The sequence below is a fragment of the Xyrauchen texanus genome, chromosome 30 (assembly GCF_025860055.1).
Source record: "Xyrauchen texanus isolate HMW12.3.18 chromosome 30, RBS_HiC_50CHRs, whole genome shotgun sequence".
Classification (NCBI taxonomy): Eukaryota; Metazoa; Chordata; class Actinopteri; order Cypriniformes; family Catostomidae; genus Xyrauchen; species Xyrauchen texanus.
In genome coordinates this window covers 39781059-39798691 of record NC_068305.1, presented here as the reverse complement: position 1 = coordinate 39798691, position 17633 = coordinate 39781059, and the positions used below count along the sequence as shown (strand labels likewise).

Genomic DNA, 17633 nt, shown 5'->3' with positions numbered 1-17633 from the left:
CACATACTCCCATTTGTGTTCATTCTTTTAATGTTTTTATAATGTCAATAATATTCTTAAAGGTAGAAAATATTCATTATACAGGTCCGTAGCCAGCCTATTGAAAGGGAGGGGGGGGGGGTTCAAAAAGTGGACCTTTTTGCAGTTTTTCTCCTCCTTTTGTATTTAATTATGAGGTTCAAATACTTCATTTTGGTGACCTTTTATGCACTAATTTGTGCTGGATTATCTTGTCTGCTGGTTAATGAGCACGCTTTTTGATGCACCTGAAATATTTACTGCATTGTTGTCAAATGCTTCCTCATGTAACACCTTTGTCAGTCCATACACAGTTCATAAGTTTAAAGACCACACTAACAACAGAATAGATTTAATGAACTTTACTGAAATATTAATAATAATTCTTCTCATCATCAATCTGTCAATGCCTCTTTGCTTGATAGTGTATTTGTCTTGACACTTATGGATTTAGTACACTGGTCAGTTCCAATCTTCTTGGGTGCAATTTGGAGAATATGTTCACAGCTTCATCCAGGTTGACTGCCATGTCATAGTGTGTATGGATGAGGGCCAGGGATGACAAGCGGTCCTCTCCCATGCTGCTACGCATGATGTGTTCAGTCTCCGGAGAGTGCTGGCCGACCGTTCACATTCACATGAGGTGACTGGCAGAGTACAAGCTATTTTGAGAAGCTTGAAGATGTTTGGGTAGATCAGCGCATCACATTGTTTGATTGCCTCAGCACATGAAGTTGGCCTTTGTTCTGATGGCTTGTTTTGCCACTTCAGTGTCCAGCGTTTCAGCTCCTGGTCAATCAGCTCTGGTGAAGGTAAGTCATCTTGGTAAAGTTGGACTACTTCAGAAATGTCCACTGTCACACCTGAGTTGCACTGTATAGATGGAATTAGACCCAGGAGCCTTGATGCGGTAACAGATAGAGGACTGAATCTGGATTCAAACTCCAAGATGACATGGTCTAGGAAAGGTATAGCCATGTTGCGACGATAGTAGTCCTTCACAGTTTCAGCAGGTACGTTTTCTCTGTGTGTCTGCCTTCCAGCAACACGTGGTTGACTGGAAGGCTGAACATCGACCTGAGCAGCCATCCTGATGGCTTGCTTGTAGGTCTGGTTGAAGTCATCCTCAATTGTCTCACGTAGCTCCTTGTAGATATTCTTGACCTCATCTACCATGCTAAAAGCCTCCACGATGTCAACTGAGGTTTTTTGCAGCTTCACTGTGATGCCTGTAAGGTGGGACAAGACTTGATAGACGGTGAGGAAGGTCAGGATGAAACCGAAGTTTTGGAGCCCAGACAAGAGACTATAGGCCTCTGCTTTGTACTTGCCCTGCCATCCAGTGGTGACATCTTGGCTGTAATCTTCTGTATGGAGACCAAGTGCAATGACTTCTAGAGCCTTAACAATAAAGACGAAGGCACTATAAAAGTGGCTGCGTCATGTCTTTCTGCCCATCTTGTGCGACATATGTCAATCAGTGGTTTCCTCTGTCCCATAGAGTGTGCATCCTTATGTACAACCTCCATGAGTAGTTGTTCCCTCTTTGGGCTGTAGGTGAAGAATATGATGGTAGACTTCATCTTGTCAATCATGTTGCGCACAACTGGAAGAGCACAGGAGCGTGCAATGACAAGGTTCAGGCAATGCCCATTACAGTGCATGTACACTGCTTTAGGTGCGTCCTTCTTGATCAGAGCCTGGACACCAACATTTTCACTGCTCATGTTGCTGGCACCATCATACCCCTGGCCTCTGCAATCACCAATCTCTATGTTGAGGTGACTCAGCACATCCTTAATTGCGGTTGCAATGTGGCTGCCTGTGATTCATGGCAGAGAGCAAATCTCCAGCAATTCCTCCCTAATATTTAGGTCTTTGTCCACAAACCTTACACACAATGGCATCAGCTCTACATTATGGGATGTCACCTCATCAGCCATGACTGTATAGATCTGTGCATTTTTGACCTCGTCCACAATCTGGGCCTGAATTATTCGCTTTCCTATCACGTCAATCATCTGATTTTGAGTTTGGGGTGAGAGGTAGGTGGCATTTCTGAGCTTTGGCTGTTCCATGTGCTGCTTCAGCTTCTCATCATGGTTTGCAAGTAGTTTCATCAGGGCCAAAAAGTTTCCAGGATTGCCAGCAGAATTCTGCTTCTCAGATGTACCTCTAAGTGCAATGCACTGGCGACCACAGTATAGTACACTCTCTGCTACAGACTTGAGTATGTGCCTGTTTTCTTTGATATTGGCTTTCTTCTTACTGTCCATAAGTAATTTGTAACTGTAACGGAATACATTTTTAAAGTAACCCTCCCAAGCTTATGTATAACAACCTTACCCAGTTTGCCAGTTTTTTTGAACATATGTTCAATATTCTGTGACAATGACGCTGCTGCCTGCTTTCTCTTCTGTCTCTCCTGCTCTTTTCGCCCCATACTCACTATTTGGTTGTACAGCCTGATATAAAAACAGTCAAAACACCTTTTTTGAAGCTTTGTCAATGACTAAACACTCATTCATTAGATGTATCCAACTTCACTCAACTAGTACATACTCGTGACCTCATACATCCTCACACTACCAGTGAATCGGTGCAAAATAAACTCATAACAGTTAATAAATAAAGGATAACATGACACGCATAAAAAACACTCAGACTAACATAACACTCTCACATACTAGGCATCGTAAATCAATTAAATCATTCCAGATAATTTACCTCAAGAGGTTTGCTTTGAAGTTCTCAGAGGAATAAGATGCAATGTCTGCCGGTATTGGCCAATCACAAAAGTCGATATTGCACAGCCAATATCACTGAATATCCAACTATGTTTTATTATTAATTACGCTACGTTTATATGGCTATTATATTGTAGACTATTGAGTGTATAAAATATAGAAATCCTTTTAATAAATAAATAAATAAATAAATAAATAAATAAAATATAAAATTAAAAATATATATATATATATATATATATAACCCCCCATCATTCAGAGGCGATGCTTCTTCACGGTTGCTTTGAAAAGTGTATTGCGAGAACTCTCTCTGAACTGCACGCACGCACGCACGCACGTCCAGCTACAATATTAAATCATATCAAAATACGAAATACGACTTAAATTCTGGACCTTTGGCAGTGAGGGGTCCAGAACCCCCCCTGCCTACGGGCTTGTTATAAGTCCAAACGTTTGACTGGGACTGTATAAAAACGAACGAATCAACTTGAAGTTACACCGCCTCACCAGAGGGGCGCTATTAACCGCTTCTACCTGAAAATCTTCAAACGGAAGCACCGAACAAATTTCAAAATAAAGGTCAGTGGCAAGAATATTTAACAGCCCACACAACGATATTTTACCTGCTCAAAGGTGTTCCGACATCTTTTACACAATACACGATTCAAATATTTACCGAAGCCCTGCAACAACACACCTGCGTGAAAATTATACGGATAGGTGTAGGCGTGTCTCCCTTCAAAACCGGAAGCGGTGAAGTGTGCGTGAACACGTCATTTCAGACAAACCCGAGCGTGAAACGGGCCGAGAAGTTTCACCTCAGAGACACACTTGATGTCTCCGGACTCTCGATATTGATCATATTCTGACTGTCCGAAGGGTTTATCGATACATGCTCGGAGTCGGCGTGCAGGGCGTTTGGAGAAGTCTCCGCGGGTGTTTTAGGGAGTTTTGAACAGGCGGCGGCTGCTGCTTGTGGAAAATGCCTCTGTTTCCATGGAGGTACTGAAACATGATGCTCAAAAATCACAGTTACTATTAAATGTTATATATTTAAACTTTACAGTCAGTCTTAATGTAACGTCAAATATATCATATAAATGAAACATTCCAAACATTACAATCGCATTTAATGTAATATTCCAAGTATCACAGTCACATTTAATGTAATATTGTAAACATTACAGTCACATTTTTATGTAACGTCAAATATCTCATATAAATGTAACATTTCAAACATCGCTCACATCACAGAATCACATTTAATGTAATATTTCAATCATTATAATCACACTTTAAAATTAAATCAAATTCAAGCATGACATTCACAGTGTGTCATATAAAACATCGCAGTGGCATTTTGGTTGTAACATTTCCAACATCATAATCATATTTAATGTAACATTTCAAACGTCACAGTCACACATCAGTATAACAGTTGAGCATCACAGTTGCACTGAAATGTGACATTTCAAGCATCACAATCAAATTTTATATAACATTTTATTTCAAACATCACAATCACATTTAATGTAATATTATATTTCAAACATCACAGTCAGTTACATTTAAATGTATCATACCAAACATCACAAGCACATTTAAACATAACATTGAAAACATCAATCGGATTTCAAAGAATCATTTTAAGCATCACAGCCACATTTAAATGTAGCATTTCAAACATCAAGTGACTGATGTTTGAAATATTACACTGTAATGTGACTGATGATGTAATATTTAAATCTTATTTAAATACAATCTTATTTAAATGTTACATTTCAGCATCACAGTCACATTTAAGTGTGTCATATAAAACATCACAGTGGCATTAGATTGTAACATTTCCAACACACAATCACATTTAATGTAATATTTAAAACATTATAATCACACTTCTGTGTTACATTTCAAGCATCACAATCACATTTAGTGTATCAGATAAAACATCACAGTGGCATTCAATTGTATCATTTACAACATCATAATCATATTTAATGTAACATTTCAAACATTACAATCACATTTAATGTGCTCATGATTTGAGCATCACAGTTGCAGTGTATTGTGACATTTTAAACATCACAATCACATTTAATGTAACATTTTATTTCAAACATCACAGTCCGTTACATTTAAATGTATCATACATTACATCACAGTTACATTGAATTGTAACATTTACAGTATCACAAGGACATTTAAACGTAACATTGAAAACATCAGTCACATTTAAATGCAACATTTCAAACATCACAGTTATGTTTGTAATGTTGCATTTAAATGGCACTGTGATGTTTGAAATATTACACTGTAATGTGACTGATGTTGTAACATTTCCATCATTACAATCTTATTTAAATGTAACATTCCAAGCATCATTGTCACAACTCTAATGTCAACCATTCATGCAGGGATAAAACTGAATTTTGAATTAGTTTGTTACATTTTGAATTGACTGTTGACACTGAGTATTAATGATCTGTTTGTTAAATTGGCATGATTGTTGATGTGTAAAATCATATGTTAGTGGGAGCCAATAATCTTGTTTTGCTGGTCTTTCATTTAGTCTCAGTTTGGGATTTGATTTAGCTGTTATTTGATGCCTGCTCTTCATTCATCTGTCATCTTGGATCTAAACTATAATCATCCAAGTTTGCGCACTGATTGTTTATAATCATTTAAAATGGTTAATTATGTCCTATAATAAGACTAGAATCTAAATGCGAGTTTTAGGTTAGCAAATACCTGTTTGGTGACTCTTAGATTTTGAGAAAGACCTTTTGGCAACCCAATAAGTGCAATTAAAATGCTCTGAACATTTATTTATAGCACACATTACTTCTTTAATAATGCATTGAACTAGTTCTAATAATCTGTGGTGTCAGGTAACACAGGCACGCATTAGGGAGTTTAGCTGGAGTAAGGGTGAGTTTGTGGAGTATTAGCCGGCACTGGTGCTGTCCTGGTGTGACGGGGCCGAGCTCTGTGCACAAAGAGGTTCTGTTGGAATTGGATCAGACTCCTGGGAGGAAACCTGCTGAATGCCAGGAATGCCCACAACACACAGGAACGTTCTGTGACGGGGCACAAAATTATAAAGCAAACATCACCATATTACACCACAGCCTAAGCTATTTTTCATTGGGATTGTTGCATTTAGACAAGCTTTATTTGCTGGTATGTCAGGTATGACAAGTACAGTTTTCTCAACTTATTTGTTTTCCTTTTTTGGTCATTTTTTATTGTTATTTCTAGAAGATATGAGGTATTTACCCAATCATACAAATGAAGGTGCAAGTGCAGTTTTTGAGAGAGAGTAGTCAGACAGGAAGTGAGGGTGGAACACATTGAAGCTCTCGTCCCTTTTTTATGCTTTTATTTTGATTTAAATGCTGTACAGGGAATATTTCAAGAAGCCAAACAACAGACAGAGATGATACAATGATTTGCTAACGGTTAGCAGGTGGTATTAAGGGGAGGTACATTCTCATATTAGAGTGTTTAATTGGCCCAAATGTTTTGCAAGATGATGTCATCAATATTTTTGGTTTGATTTCCTAGCAGTTATTTTTGATAAAAGTTAATTTATTAATGCATGGTTGAGTTTTTTAGGAGTGCACATGCTAATAGATGGCCTCAAAGCTAACAGACAAGAACTAAAAAACACATACATTTAGTAATTAAGCAATTAAGACTTATCTGCCTGGCATCGTACTTCTTGGAATGTCTTTTCAAGCAAGTTGTCAAAAACGTAGGTGGTGATGTACAATTTAAAATTTGAGGGGATACTATATCCTAAAATATCTAACAGTTAAAACCCTTTTTTCTGTTTCAGTGTATGGTTTGGTGTGGTGTTAAGTGTTTTGCCTGCTGTGCTTGCCGACGCTGAGGATGCTTCGCTGTTGGGTGGCTGGCAGGACATTTGGCTCTTCCGTTTGTTTCTCAATGTTTTGGGCTACGCCACCTTCATCATCCCTGGATATTTCCTCATCAGCTACTTCAAACGGATCAACTATCTAGAAACAGGTTTGTTGAAGTAACCCACCTTGAGCTCACTTCTACTGTCTATTCTACTCTTTTGTAGCATTTCTTGTCATAATTTAGACGCTTGCCATTTAACTGACTGTTTATGCTACTGTACCTTTAAGACTATACACAGTATATGAAGGTAATGTTATGCATATCTAAGTAGTTCATCAGGGTAGGGCAAGTTGCTGAATACTGAATAGTTGCATAATGTGTTCTGTTTTACTACTATTGTTAAAACCAAGTATGCAGTATACAGTAGATATACACTCTTTAAAGTCCAAATCCGGTTTTCCATGATATGTGTCTTTTAAAATCATCTGTGCATTATTGACACAGTCAGTATTGATGCAAATACAAACTCAAACTCTGATCTTTTAGGTGCATGCTTGGCACACCTGACATACCACTCTTGTTTCTATAGGTCGTGGTCTTTGTTTTCCTTTCATAAAGACCTGTGTGTTTGGAAACGAGTCTAAGACAGGACTGTTGGATGACGTGTCATCGTCACCCAGAAATGAAGCTGAATCCAGTTCATCAGCTCAACAGGCCATCAAGTTGATTTTCTGTGCAGCTGGACTCCAGGTAACTGTTGGTTCATTTAACTGGAGGTTCAGTGCTGTTGTGTTCCAAGTTATTATTCTTTATGTATTCGCAATAATGTTTGCAATATTAACATTTTCAGATTGCAAATCCGATAAAACAAACTAGTTTAAAAATCAGACCCTTGATCAATGTGGGTTTGCAGCTTTGTTTTTCTTAGTGTTTTGGTTTTGCTTCTTGTTTCGTTTGGCGTTTTTGTTTTGTTTTTATTTAAGTTTTGATTGGTGTCTTGGTGTTTTTTATTTCTGATTTTCTTTTTGTTTTTTACTTGCTGCTTTTTATTTTTGTTTTGCTTGATGCTTTTTATTTCTGATTTGCTTGTTTCTTTTTATTTTTGTTTTGCTTGATGCTTTTTATTTCTGATTTGCTTTTTGATTTGCTTGACATTTTTGTTTTGCTTGTTTCTTTTTCTTTTTGTTTTGCTTGTTTCTTTTTATTTTTGTTTTGCTTGATGCTTTTTATTTCTGATTTGCTTTTTGATTTGCTTGACATTTTTGTTTTGCTTGTTTCTTTTTCTTTTTGTTTTGCTTGTTTCTTTTTATTTTTGTTTTGCTTGACGTTTTTGTTTTGCTTCTTTTTATTTTTGTTTTTCGTTTCTTTTTTTGCTTGCTGCTTTTTATTTTTGTTTTGCTTGACATTTTGTTTTTGTTTTTCTTGTTTCTTTTTATTTTTGTTTTGCTTGATGCTTTTTATTTCTGATTTGCTTTTTGATTTGCTTGACATTTTTGTTTTGCTTGTTTCTTTTTATTTTTGTTTTTCGTTTCTTTTTTTTGCTTGCTTCTTTTTGTTTTTGTTTTTCTTGTTTCTTTTTATTTTTGTTTTGCTTGTTTCTTTTTCTTTTTGTTTTGCTTGTTTATTTTTATTTTTGTTTTGCTTGACATTTTGTTTTTGTTTTGCTTGTTTCTTTTTATTTTTGTTTTGCTTGTTTCTTTTTATTTTTGTTTTGCTTGTTTCTTTTTATTTGTTTTGCTTGATGCTTTTTATTTCTGATTTGCTTTTTGATTTGCTTGACATTTTGTTTTGCTTGTTTCTTTTTCTTTTTGTTTTGCTTGTTTATTTTTATTTTTGTTTTGCTTGACATTTTGTTTTTGTTTTGCTTGTTTCTTTTTATTTTTGTTTTGCTTGATGCTTTTTATTTCTGATTTGCTTTTTGATTTGCTTGACATTTTGTTTTGCTTGGTGTTTTTAATATTTGTTTTGCTTTTTTGCCTGTTGCACGAAGCTATTTGAATAAACTCAGAGTTTAAGAGTAAGTTTCAGGTTGAGAAAACCAGATAGAGCCAATTAGGGTTCAGCAATCTCAAGACACTCAGTAAAAGCGTTCGCTGTCGACTCAAGAGTTTGATCCAAGAGTTCGTGGTTAACTTAAACATTACTCTGCATCAGTTTGCGATCTGTAACCCAGAATAAAACCTGCTCTGGAGCAGGATAGCCATGTAGCCCAAGTTGCTATGGCAATGAACACCGGTAAAACCGACCCACATTCTTGAGCCCGAAAAACAAGTTTACTTTTTTTTTATTAATAAAGAAAAGAGTAAACAAAAAAATCAAGTTTACAGTGAGACACTTACAATGGAAGTCAATGGGGCCAATTTTTGGAGGGTTTAAACACAGAAATGTGAAGCTTATCATTTTATAAAAGCACTTAAATTAATTCTTCTGTTACAACTCCTGTATTATTTGAGCAGTAAAGTTGTTTAAATCATAATTTTTACAGTCATTTTAGGGTTTTTTGACATTACATCGTCATGGTAAGGAAGTTGTAAAATTGGCAATAACTTTACACAGAAGGTTATTAAGTGATTTTAATCACAGTAAAATCATGTTTACACACATATTGTTTATGTCTTGTGTTTATACTTTTGAAACAGTGAGTATTTTAACGTTTACAGATTAAACCCCATTGACTTTCATAGTAAGTGTCTCACTGGAACATGAATTTCTAGTCGAACTAGTCAAAATATTTTATTTGTGGTAATCGGTATTAAGTACTCAAATGCTGTTGATTTGAGCTTGACTTGTATTGAACCGGAATATTCTTTTTAAGGTTTGGTTTTGTTTGGCATTTTCATTTAATCTTCTTTTTTGTTTTGCTTGGCGTTTTTATTTTGCTTGGTCTATAAAATAAAACAATATTCTTTTTGTCTTGCTTGTTGTTTTTTTTAGCTATTTATGTTACCTCTTTGTTAATAAACTGCATGTGCAAGACACCGTGTCCCAACTAGCCACAACCACAATAAGTGATGTGCAACAACTTTGTTGCTTGCTTGGTTTCTTTATCATTCACATTGCGCTCGTTAGCCACGGCCATAGTAAAATTCTCATTGGTCCAAAATCCTGCTACATTTCTGTTTTATATTAAACATACGGAAACGTTATTTAAAGCTGAAGTGTTTAAAGAGCACCTATTATGGTATTTAAACATGCCTCATTTTGTTTTAAAGGTCTCATACAATAGATTTACATGCATCCAAGGAAAAAAAACACTTTAATTTGCTCATAATTTAAATTGCAGCGTTACCTTTTTTCCCCAGTGTCAAAAACGACTCAATGATCCGTTCTAAAGCGTTCATTATAAACTCCTCCTTTCAGAGAGCATACTCTGATTGGTCCGTTCTAAAGCGTTCATTCTAAACTCCTCCTTTCAGAGAGCATACTCTGATTGGTCCGTTCTAAAGCGTTCATTCTAAACTCCTCCTTTCTGAGAGCCTACTCTGATTGGTCCGTTCTAAAGCGTTCATTCTAAACTCCTCCTTTCTGAGAGCCTGCTCTGATTGGTCCGTTCTAAAGCGTTCATTCTAAACTCCTCCTTTCAGAGAGCCTACTCTGCTCTGATTGGTCAGATGTCACAGTCTGTTGTGATTGGTCTACCGCTTAGTGTAGTGTTTTAGGGCAGGTCAAAGCTGTTCGTGAGCAGCCAATGAAGACCAGAGGCAGGTTTTTTTGTTACCAAATTACGTAGGTTAGTACAGGAAGTGTCTGGAATTACTAACGACTCGTTTCAGGTGTTCAGAATCGGTTCTTTCTTTTGGGAGTCAATAACTCCATTTGTGGTGCACTTTGATTTGTGAGACTTTTTTACATTCACAAATGGCTATTTAACACACTACATGAAAGCTAATATTTGAAAAACCATAATAGGTGCTCTTTAATTTCTGCACTATAGCCTGTGTTGGGATGGACGGGCTGCTCAATGCAAAGCAAACAGAGCAATTTTATAGTGCCAAAGAATTATTGTTTACATTTTAAGAAAATTAACTTATGAAAGCCGTACAGCTGTCTCTGCATTTTAAGCTGGGATTAGAGAAATTATTTTATCATCGGTAACACGCTTAAACTTTAACGATAGAACGTTTTTGGGTCGTGCCAATTTAGGACCTGGTGTAACACCTAACAATCAGCTCTTTCACGTTCAAGTTATTTTCAGAAGTAAGACTATAACACTCACTGTGCTCTGTCTAACTCTTCAGGTGTCGTACCTGACATGGGGCGTTCTTCAAGAACGAGTGATGACACGCTCTTACGGCGCCACAGAGGTTGAAGGTAGCGGCGAGCGCTTCAAAGACTCACAGTTTCTGGTCTTCATGAACCGTATTCTGGCGTTGACAGTGTCTGGGCTGTGCTGCGTTGTATTTAAACAGCCTCGCCATGGCGCGCCGATGTACAAATACTCCTTTGCTTCACTCTCGAACATTCTCAGCAGCTGGTGCCAATATGAAGCACTCAAATACATCAGTTTTCCGACACAGGTAAACACTTTTAAATCACATTCTGGGTCAATTTACAGCTTTGTGGAGGCAGATGATAATGTAGCCTACGTATTTGTTCATTTGATATGTTATTATCTGTCTAAATCGAGGAACATATACAGTTGAAGTCAGATGTTTACATACACTTAGGTCATTAAAACACATTTTTTAACCACTCTACAGATGTTCATATTAGCAAACTATAGTTTTGGCAAGTCGTTTAGGACATCTACTTTGTGCATGACACAAGTCATTTTTCACTAAATTGTTTACAGACCGATTGTTTCACTTTTAATTGACTATATCACAATTCCAGTGGGTCCGAACTTTACATACACGAAGTTAACTGTGCCTTTAAGCAGCTTGGAAAATTCCAGAAAATTATGTCAAGCCTTTAGGCAATTAGCCAATTATCTTCTGATTGGCTAATTGGAGTCAATTGGAGGTGTCCTGTGGCTGTACCTTCAAACTCAAGTGCCTCTTTGCTTGACATCATGGGGAAATCAAAATGTGGATCTCCACAAGTCTGGTTCATCCTTGGGAGCAATTTCCAAACGCCTGAAGGTGCGTTCATCTGTACAAACAATAGTACACAAGTATAAACACCATGTGACCCCACAGCCATCACACCGCTCAGGAAGGAGACGCATTCAGTCTCCTAGAGATGAACATATTTTTGTGCGAAAAGTGCAAATCCCAGAACAACAGCAAAGGACCTTGTGAAGATGCTGGAGGAAACAGGTGGACGAGTATCTAGATCCACAGCAAAACGAGTCCTATATGGACATAACCTGAAAAGCTGCTCAGCAAAGAAGAAGCCACTGCTCCAAAACCACCATAAAAACACTAGACTACATTTTGCAAGTGCACAATGGGGACATAGATCTTACTTTTGGAGAAATGTCCTCAAAAATTGAACTGTTTGGCCATAATGACCATCGATATATTTGGAGGAAAAAGGGTGAGGATCACAAGCCGAAGAACACCATCCCAACCGTGAAGCATGGGGGTGCAGCATCATGTTGTGGGGGTGCTTTGCTGCAGGAGGGACTGGTGCACTTCACAAAATGGATGACATCATGAGGAAGGACAATTATGTGGATATATTGAGGCAACATCTCAAGACATCATCCAGGATGTTAAAGCTCCCCAATGACCCCCCAAGCATACCTCCCAAAAAGTTGTGGCAATATGGCTTAAGGACAACAAAGTCAAGGTATTGGAGTGGCCATCACAAAACCCTGACTCGAGTCAGATAGAAAATTTGTGGGCAGAACTGAAAAGCGTGTTCGTGCAAGGAGGCCAACAAACCTGACTCAGTTACACCAGTTCTGCCTGGAGGAATGGGCCAAAATTCTTATTGCGAGACGCTTGTGGAAGCTCCCCAAAATATTTGACCCAAGTTAAACAATTTAAAGGCAACGCTACCAAATGCTAACAAAGTGTATGTAAACTTCTGACCCACTAGAATGTGATGAAAGATATAAAAGCTGAAATAAATCATTCTCTTGACTATTATTCTGACATTTCACATTCTTAAAATGAAGTCGTGATCCGAACTACCTAAGACAGGGAATGTTTTCTATGATTAAATGTCAGGAATTGTGAAAAACTGAGTTTAAATGTGTTTGGCTGACTTCAATTGTAGGTATCAGCCAATATATGTTTTTTTCTTTATTATTTTTATTAAATCAGATTTGTTTTGATTTGGCTGTTTTTTGGAACCGGATCCTTTCAGGGCTTTTCCCAAGTCAAACAGTATACTGTTTTATTTTGTGCAATACCTTCAAAGAAATAAACAATTGTCCATCCTTTGTGCTGCACCAGGTGTTGGCCAAAGCTTCTAAGGTGATACCCGTGATGCTGATGGGCAAGATTGTCTCACACAAAAGCTATGAATACTGGGAGTATCTCACAGCTGTCCTGATCTCAGTTGGCGTCAGCATGTTCCTGCTGTCCAGTTCCACCAACAAACATCCGTCCACCGTTACCACCTTCTCGGGCGTCATCATCCTGGGCGGATACATCGTTTTCGACAGCTTCACCTCCAACTGGCAGGACAACCTCTTCAAATACAAGATGTCGTCCGTCCAGATGATGTTTGGCGTTAACCTCTTCTCTTGTCTCTTCACTGTCGGCTCTCTCCTGGAGCAAGGCGCCTTCTTCGATTCCGTAGCGTTCATGTCGCGTTACTCGGAGTTCGCTTTCCATGCCGTTTTGCTGTCCGCTTGCTCGGCGTGTGGTCAACTGTTCATCTTCTATACCATCTCGCAATTCGGAGCGGCTGTCTTCACGATAATCATGACTCTACGCCAGGCCTTCGCTATCCTTTTGTCCTGCTTCATCTACGGTCACGCCGTCACCATGGTGGGCGGCTTCGGCGTGTCCGTGGTCTTCCTCGCCCTTTTCCTCCGCGTCTACGCCCGTAGTCGCATGAAGAAGACTAGCAAGCGAGCGACGCAAACAGCAGTTCTTAAAGTTTAGTGGAACAAATGCCGAAAAATGGGACATGTGTACAGAGACCACATTTTCGTGGTTTTCTTTTCTTTTGTGTACTCCCAAACTTTGTGGGTTTGTGTTATGTAAGATCAAACGGTACCGAAAGGGATTTTGGATTGGTTGTATGTGCGCGATACTGAATGTTTAATGACTTGATGAGCCGTTGAGTGTAAACGGACTTCAGCGAAAGCGTGCAGAGCCTTTGATATCTTTGTAATTTGGTACTGAAATACGTCACGCTTTTAGTTTTTTCTATTTCAATTTTGCTTGATGAAATTATAAGAAAAAATTTCTATTTTCGAGAAGCGTGCAAAGTGTTGTGGTTGAGATGCCTTTGCGAGTGTCCGTGCCATTTGTCACATTATTCCCATTGTTATATAATACTCCCAATATGAGTGAATCTTTTGAAAACACATGTCTGGGTGATATTTGACCCAAAAATCGAATAAAACATGAACTTATATTTTGCTCTAAGAAAATGAATTTGGTCTGTGCACGTTTTTTTACCCCCATCGCATTGTGGCAATGGTTTGGGGAAAATATGCTTAATTGTCATGAAAATGTCAAAAATATTAATGTTATTTAAAATTCATTTTCTTTATTCAAAATATCATTTCTTATTTTTTCCTTTTGATTTTTGGGTGGACTTGTGTCTTGAATCTCTTGATGATATTCCAACCAATTTTTAATTGTCAAGAAATTATATTGCTATTTTAAAAAATATAATTTCAACTTTTTTCCCTTTTGATTTTTGGGGCGAAATATGAAGTGTACATGTTCATGATGGTTTTATAAATGAAATTATGAATGAGTGAATTTTCCGGGTCATATTCCACCCCCCTAAAATCAAAAGGGGAATTGTACTTTGCAGAAATAAAATGAAGCAAATTTTTAGTGCCATTAAGAGTTTGGTGCATCGTGTATTCGCTCATTAATTTCCCCAATGCATTTCAGTAATGAGGAAAATGTGCTTAATTGTCATGAATACAATGTCACAGTGCAAAAAAAACCTTCAAAATGGTCATAAAAAAATAGACTTTATTTTCTTTATGCAAAATATATTTTCTGAGATATGACCTGGATGTGTTTACAGTTTTTGTGAAATTCAGCGGTAATCATAAACTGAATTACGGTGTGCAAAATTTAATTTGGCTGCTGGTAAATGAAAATGGAGCTGCTCCTAATGAAAGGATCCACTGGGGTTTGTGTCTCTCATGGAAAATTATTGTTCAGTATTGTATAATATTGTATAAAATGTCATTATAAATGTATTATAAGAGCCTGAAAGGGAAGCTCCATATTTATTTTGTATCCATTATCTACCATTAAAACATGTTCAGAAAGGAATAGACAGCCACATGGTTAATACCAAGTCAACAAGGCAGTTTTACTGTCTTTGACATGTCTGTTTATTTTTAGGGTTAGGTAGTAACCAATTTGAGCTAATTTGCATAATACTAATTGCATCCGCCAGTTGAATTATATTTTGAGAACATCTGCAGATGTATTGCAGTCTCGCTCAATATCATGAATTTATTGTACTTTTCCCCCGTACCTAAAACAAAAAATATTTTTTTGCCTTTCACGTGTTTTAATTTAAATTGATGTTAATTTGTTGATATTTTTTTTTTCCTTTTTGTATTTCTCCTTCAGACTATTTAAAAAGAGTCTAAACCTTTAATCCTTTCTGATAATCATTAGTTATTTTTGTGGGTCAAGCAGCTTTTTTTTGTTGCCATTTTTGTTTTATTTTCTTAATTTGTTTATTATATTTTGATTTGCATGTGCAATAATAATAATCAGACTTTTTCATATATATATATTAGCTGTTAAAAGTAGCAACACATTTTGTCTGGATGCTGGTGCTGAAAACTGTGTTCATTGTGATCACAACTCATTGCTGCAAAACTCTGTAGAGGTCGACCGACAGTGAACTTTGATTTATCTGCCAATTGTTTTTAAAATGCAATTATTCATTTAACAAAAAAATATATAATATTTTCTTACTATGATGCACAGACAAAGAGTCCTAAATGAATAAAATCCCTGATGCAGTTCAACCAAAATAAATAATAAAGATTGAATGCATAAAACGGGACTTTTATGTATAAGCAAGCCCGAAACACAGCAGGGACTCTTATTTTGAAATGGGGAAATCGGCAACTATTGCCATAGATTTTTGCAGATAATGATCGTTACAGAAAGCACAGATTAATCTGTCAAACCGATATATCGGTCTTCCTGTACACTTTTGATATTTGAACAGATGAGCATGAGATAAAAGTGTGTGTGTGTGTGTGTGTGTGTGTGTGTGTATAATATATATATATGCATACATGTATGTGTGTGTGTGTGTGTGTGTGTGTGTATATATATATATATATATATATTGTGTGTGTGTATTATACACACACACACACACACACTATATATATATATACACACACACACATATATACACGCATACATACATACATAAATGTGTATATATATAGTGTGTGTGTTTATATTTAGGTGAAATCTCTTTGCAAACTCTTTTGTCCTGAAGTAACATCCATTGGCATAGTAGAGAATTATTTTTTAACACTAATCTGGACTAATATAAACCAACACTGTGTGTTACAACTAGATGTATTAGTCAAAATTTGCAGTACAATCCTACCCCCTGTTGGTCAATTATAGCAAATGATTGGAAGAGCATTACTAGGTGAATTTAGCAAAAACGGGGCCATTGAGGGGGGCGTGTTCTTGACAGGATTTCTAAGATTCGCCCGACATTGCTATTTTCTGAAATGCTCATTTCTCGTAACACCCTCTGAATATTGTGGAGGTCTTCATGAATCATTTGTTTGTCTGATATTCATTTGGAAAGGCAGATGTGAATGACTTGTGGTGAGCATCAGGATATGCTTCCTAACTAATGTAGTCTTATTAAGCTTTTGTAGGGTTTATTGTTTATACATTAGAGGAAATGAATTTGATCACATGACTAAACTGTCTGATTTGTGTTTCGTCCTCACTTGATTTCATATATGGGAAAAATGCATCATTAGACATTTTCATTTACTGCTGTTTGTTGTTTTGTTTCCTTGTACTGAGTTCATGTTCTGTATGTTATGGTACCAGCACTGTTATACAGTTAGATGTTATGTTTCATGTAATGAATGAAGAATCTCTTGAGCTTGTCTGCTGTTTGGTGTATTTATAATAAAGGAGAAATTCAGGCCACATGCTAAACTTTTTTTTGCAATGGAAGAGTTGTACATGGTAATATATTACCTAATGGGATGTATAAAAGCAATTACGTGTATCCTGCACCACTGTTCAAATGTTCAGCACCACGGCGAAAGAAACCATAGTTATAAAAGAGTTGCAAGCATGCTGTTTGAACTGAATACGATTAAATGCAGTAATACCAACGCCACCATCTTTGATTTTGTTGTGTACGTTGGCTGATATCAAGAACAAATATGCAACTCTAGATTACTATAGTCAGCTAGTAAAAATAAAATGACTTTTTGGAATTAACTGGTTCTTTGAATGTATCATTCTAAATGACTCTTATGAACTGGTTCTTTGGATCATTCTAAATGACTCTTATGAACTGGTTCTTTGGATCATTCTAAGTGACTCTCATGAACTGGTTCTTTGGATCATTCTAAATGACTCTCATGAACTGGTTCTTTGGATCATTCTAAATGACTCTTATGAACTGGTTCTTTGGATCATTCTAAATGACTCTTATGAACTGGTTCTTTGGATCATTCTAAATGACTCTCATGAACTGGTTCTTTGGATCATTCTAAATGACTCTCATGAACTGGTTCTTTGGATCATTCTAAATGACTCTCATGATCTGGTTCTTTGGATCATTCTAAATGACTCTGGATCATTCTAAATGACTCCTATGATCTGGTTCTTTGGATCATTCTAAATGACTCATGAACTGGTTCTTTGGATCATTCTAAATGACTCTCATGAACTGGTT

General features: G+C 36.8%; 1 protein-coding gene across 1 annotated transcript; it reads left to right on the top strand.

The window, feature by feature from the left end:
• Nucleotides 1-3565: 3565 nt before the first annotated feature.
• Nucleotides 3566-17135, top strand: LOC127623611 (adenosine 3'-phospho 5'-phosphosulfate transporter 1-like). The gene is made up of 5 exons (XM_052098019.1): nt 3566-3767; nt 6604-6794; nt 7219-7379; nt 10868-11146; nt 12974-17135. Exons 1-5 carry the CDS (start codon nt 3748-3750, stop codon nt 13628-13630), a joined length of 1308 nt encoding a protein of 435 aa, XP_051953979.1. The 5' UTR covers nt 3566-3747; the 3' UTR covers nt 13631-17135.
• The last annotated feature ends 498 nt before the right edge of the window (nt 17136-17633 follow it).

Excerpts from the sequence above, each read along its gene's own strand:
- LOC127623611 (XM_052098019.1), top strand. The coding sequence starts at position 3,748 with ATGCCTCTGTTTCCATGGAG. Across the intron at positions 3,768-6,603 it reads ATGCCTCTGTTTCCATGGAG|TGTATGGTTTGGTGTGGTGT; the intron begins GTACTGAAACAT and ends TTTCTGTTTCAG. Across the intron at positions 6,795-7,218 it reads GATCAACTATCTAGAAACAG|GTCGTGGTCTTTGTTTTCCT; the intron begins GTTTGTTGAAGT and ends TTGTTTCTATAG.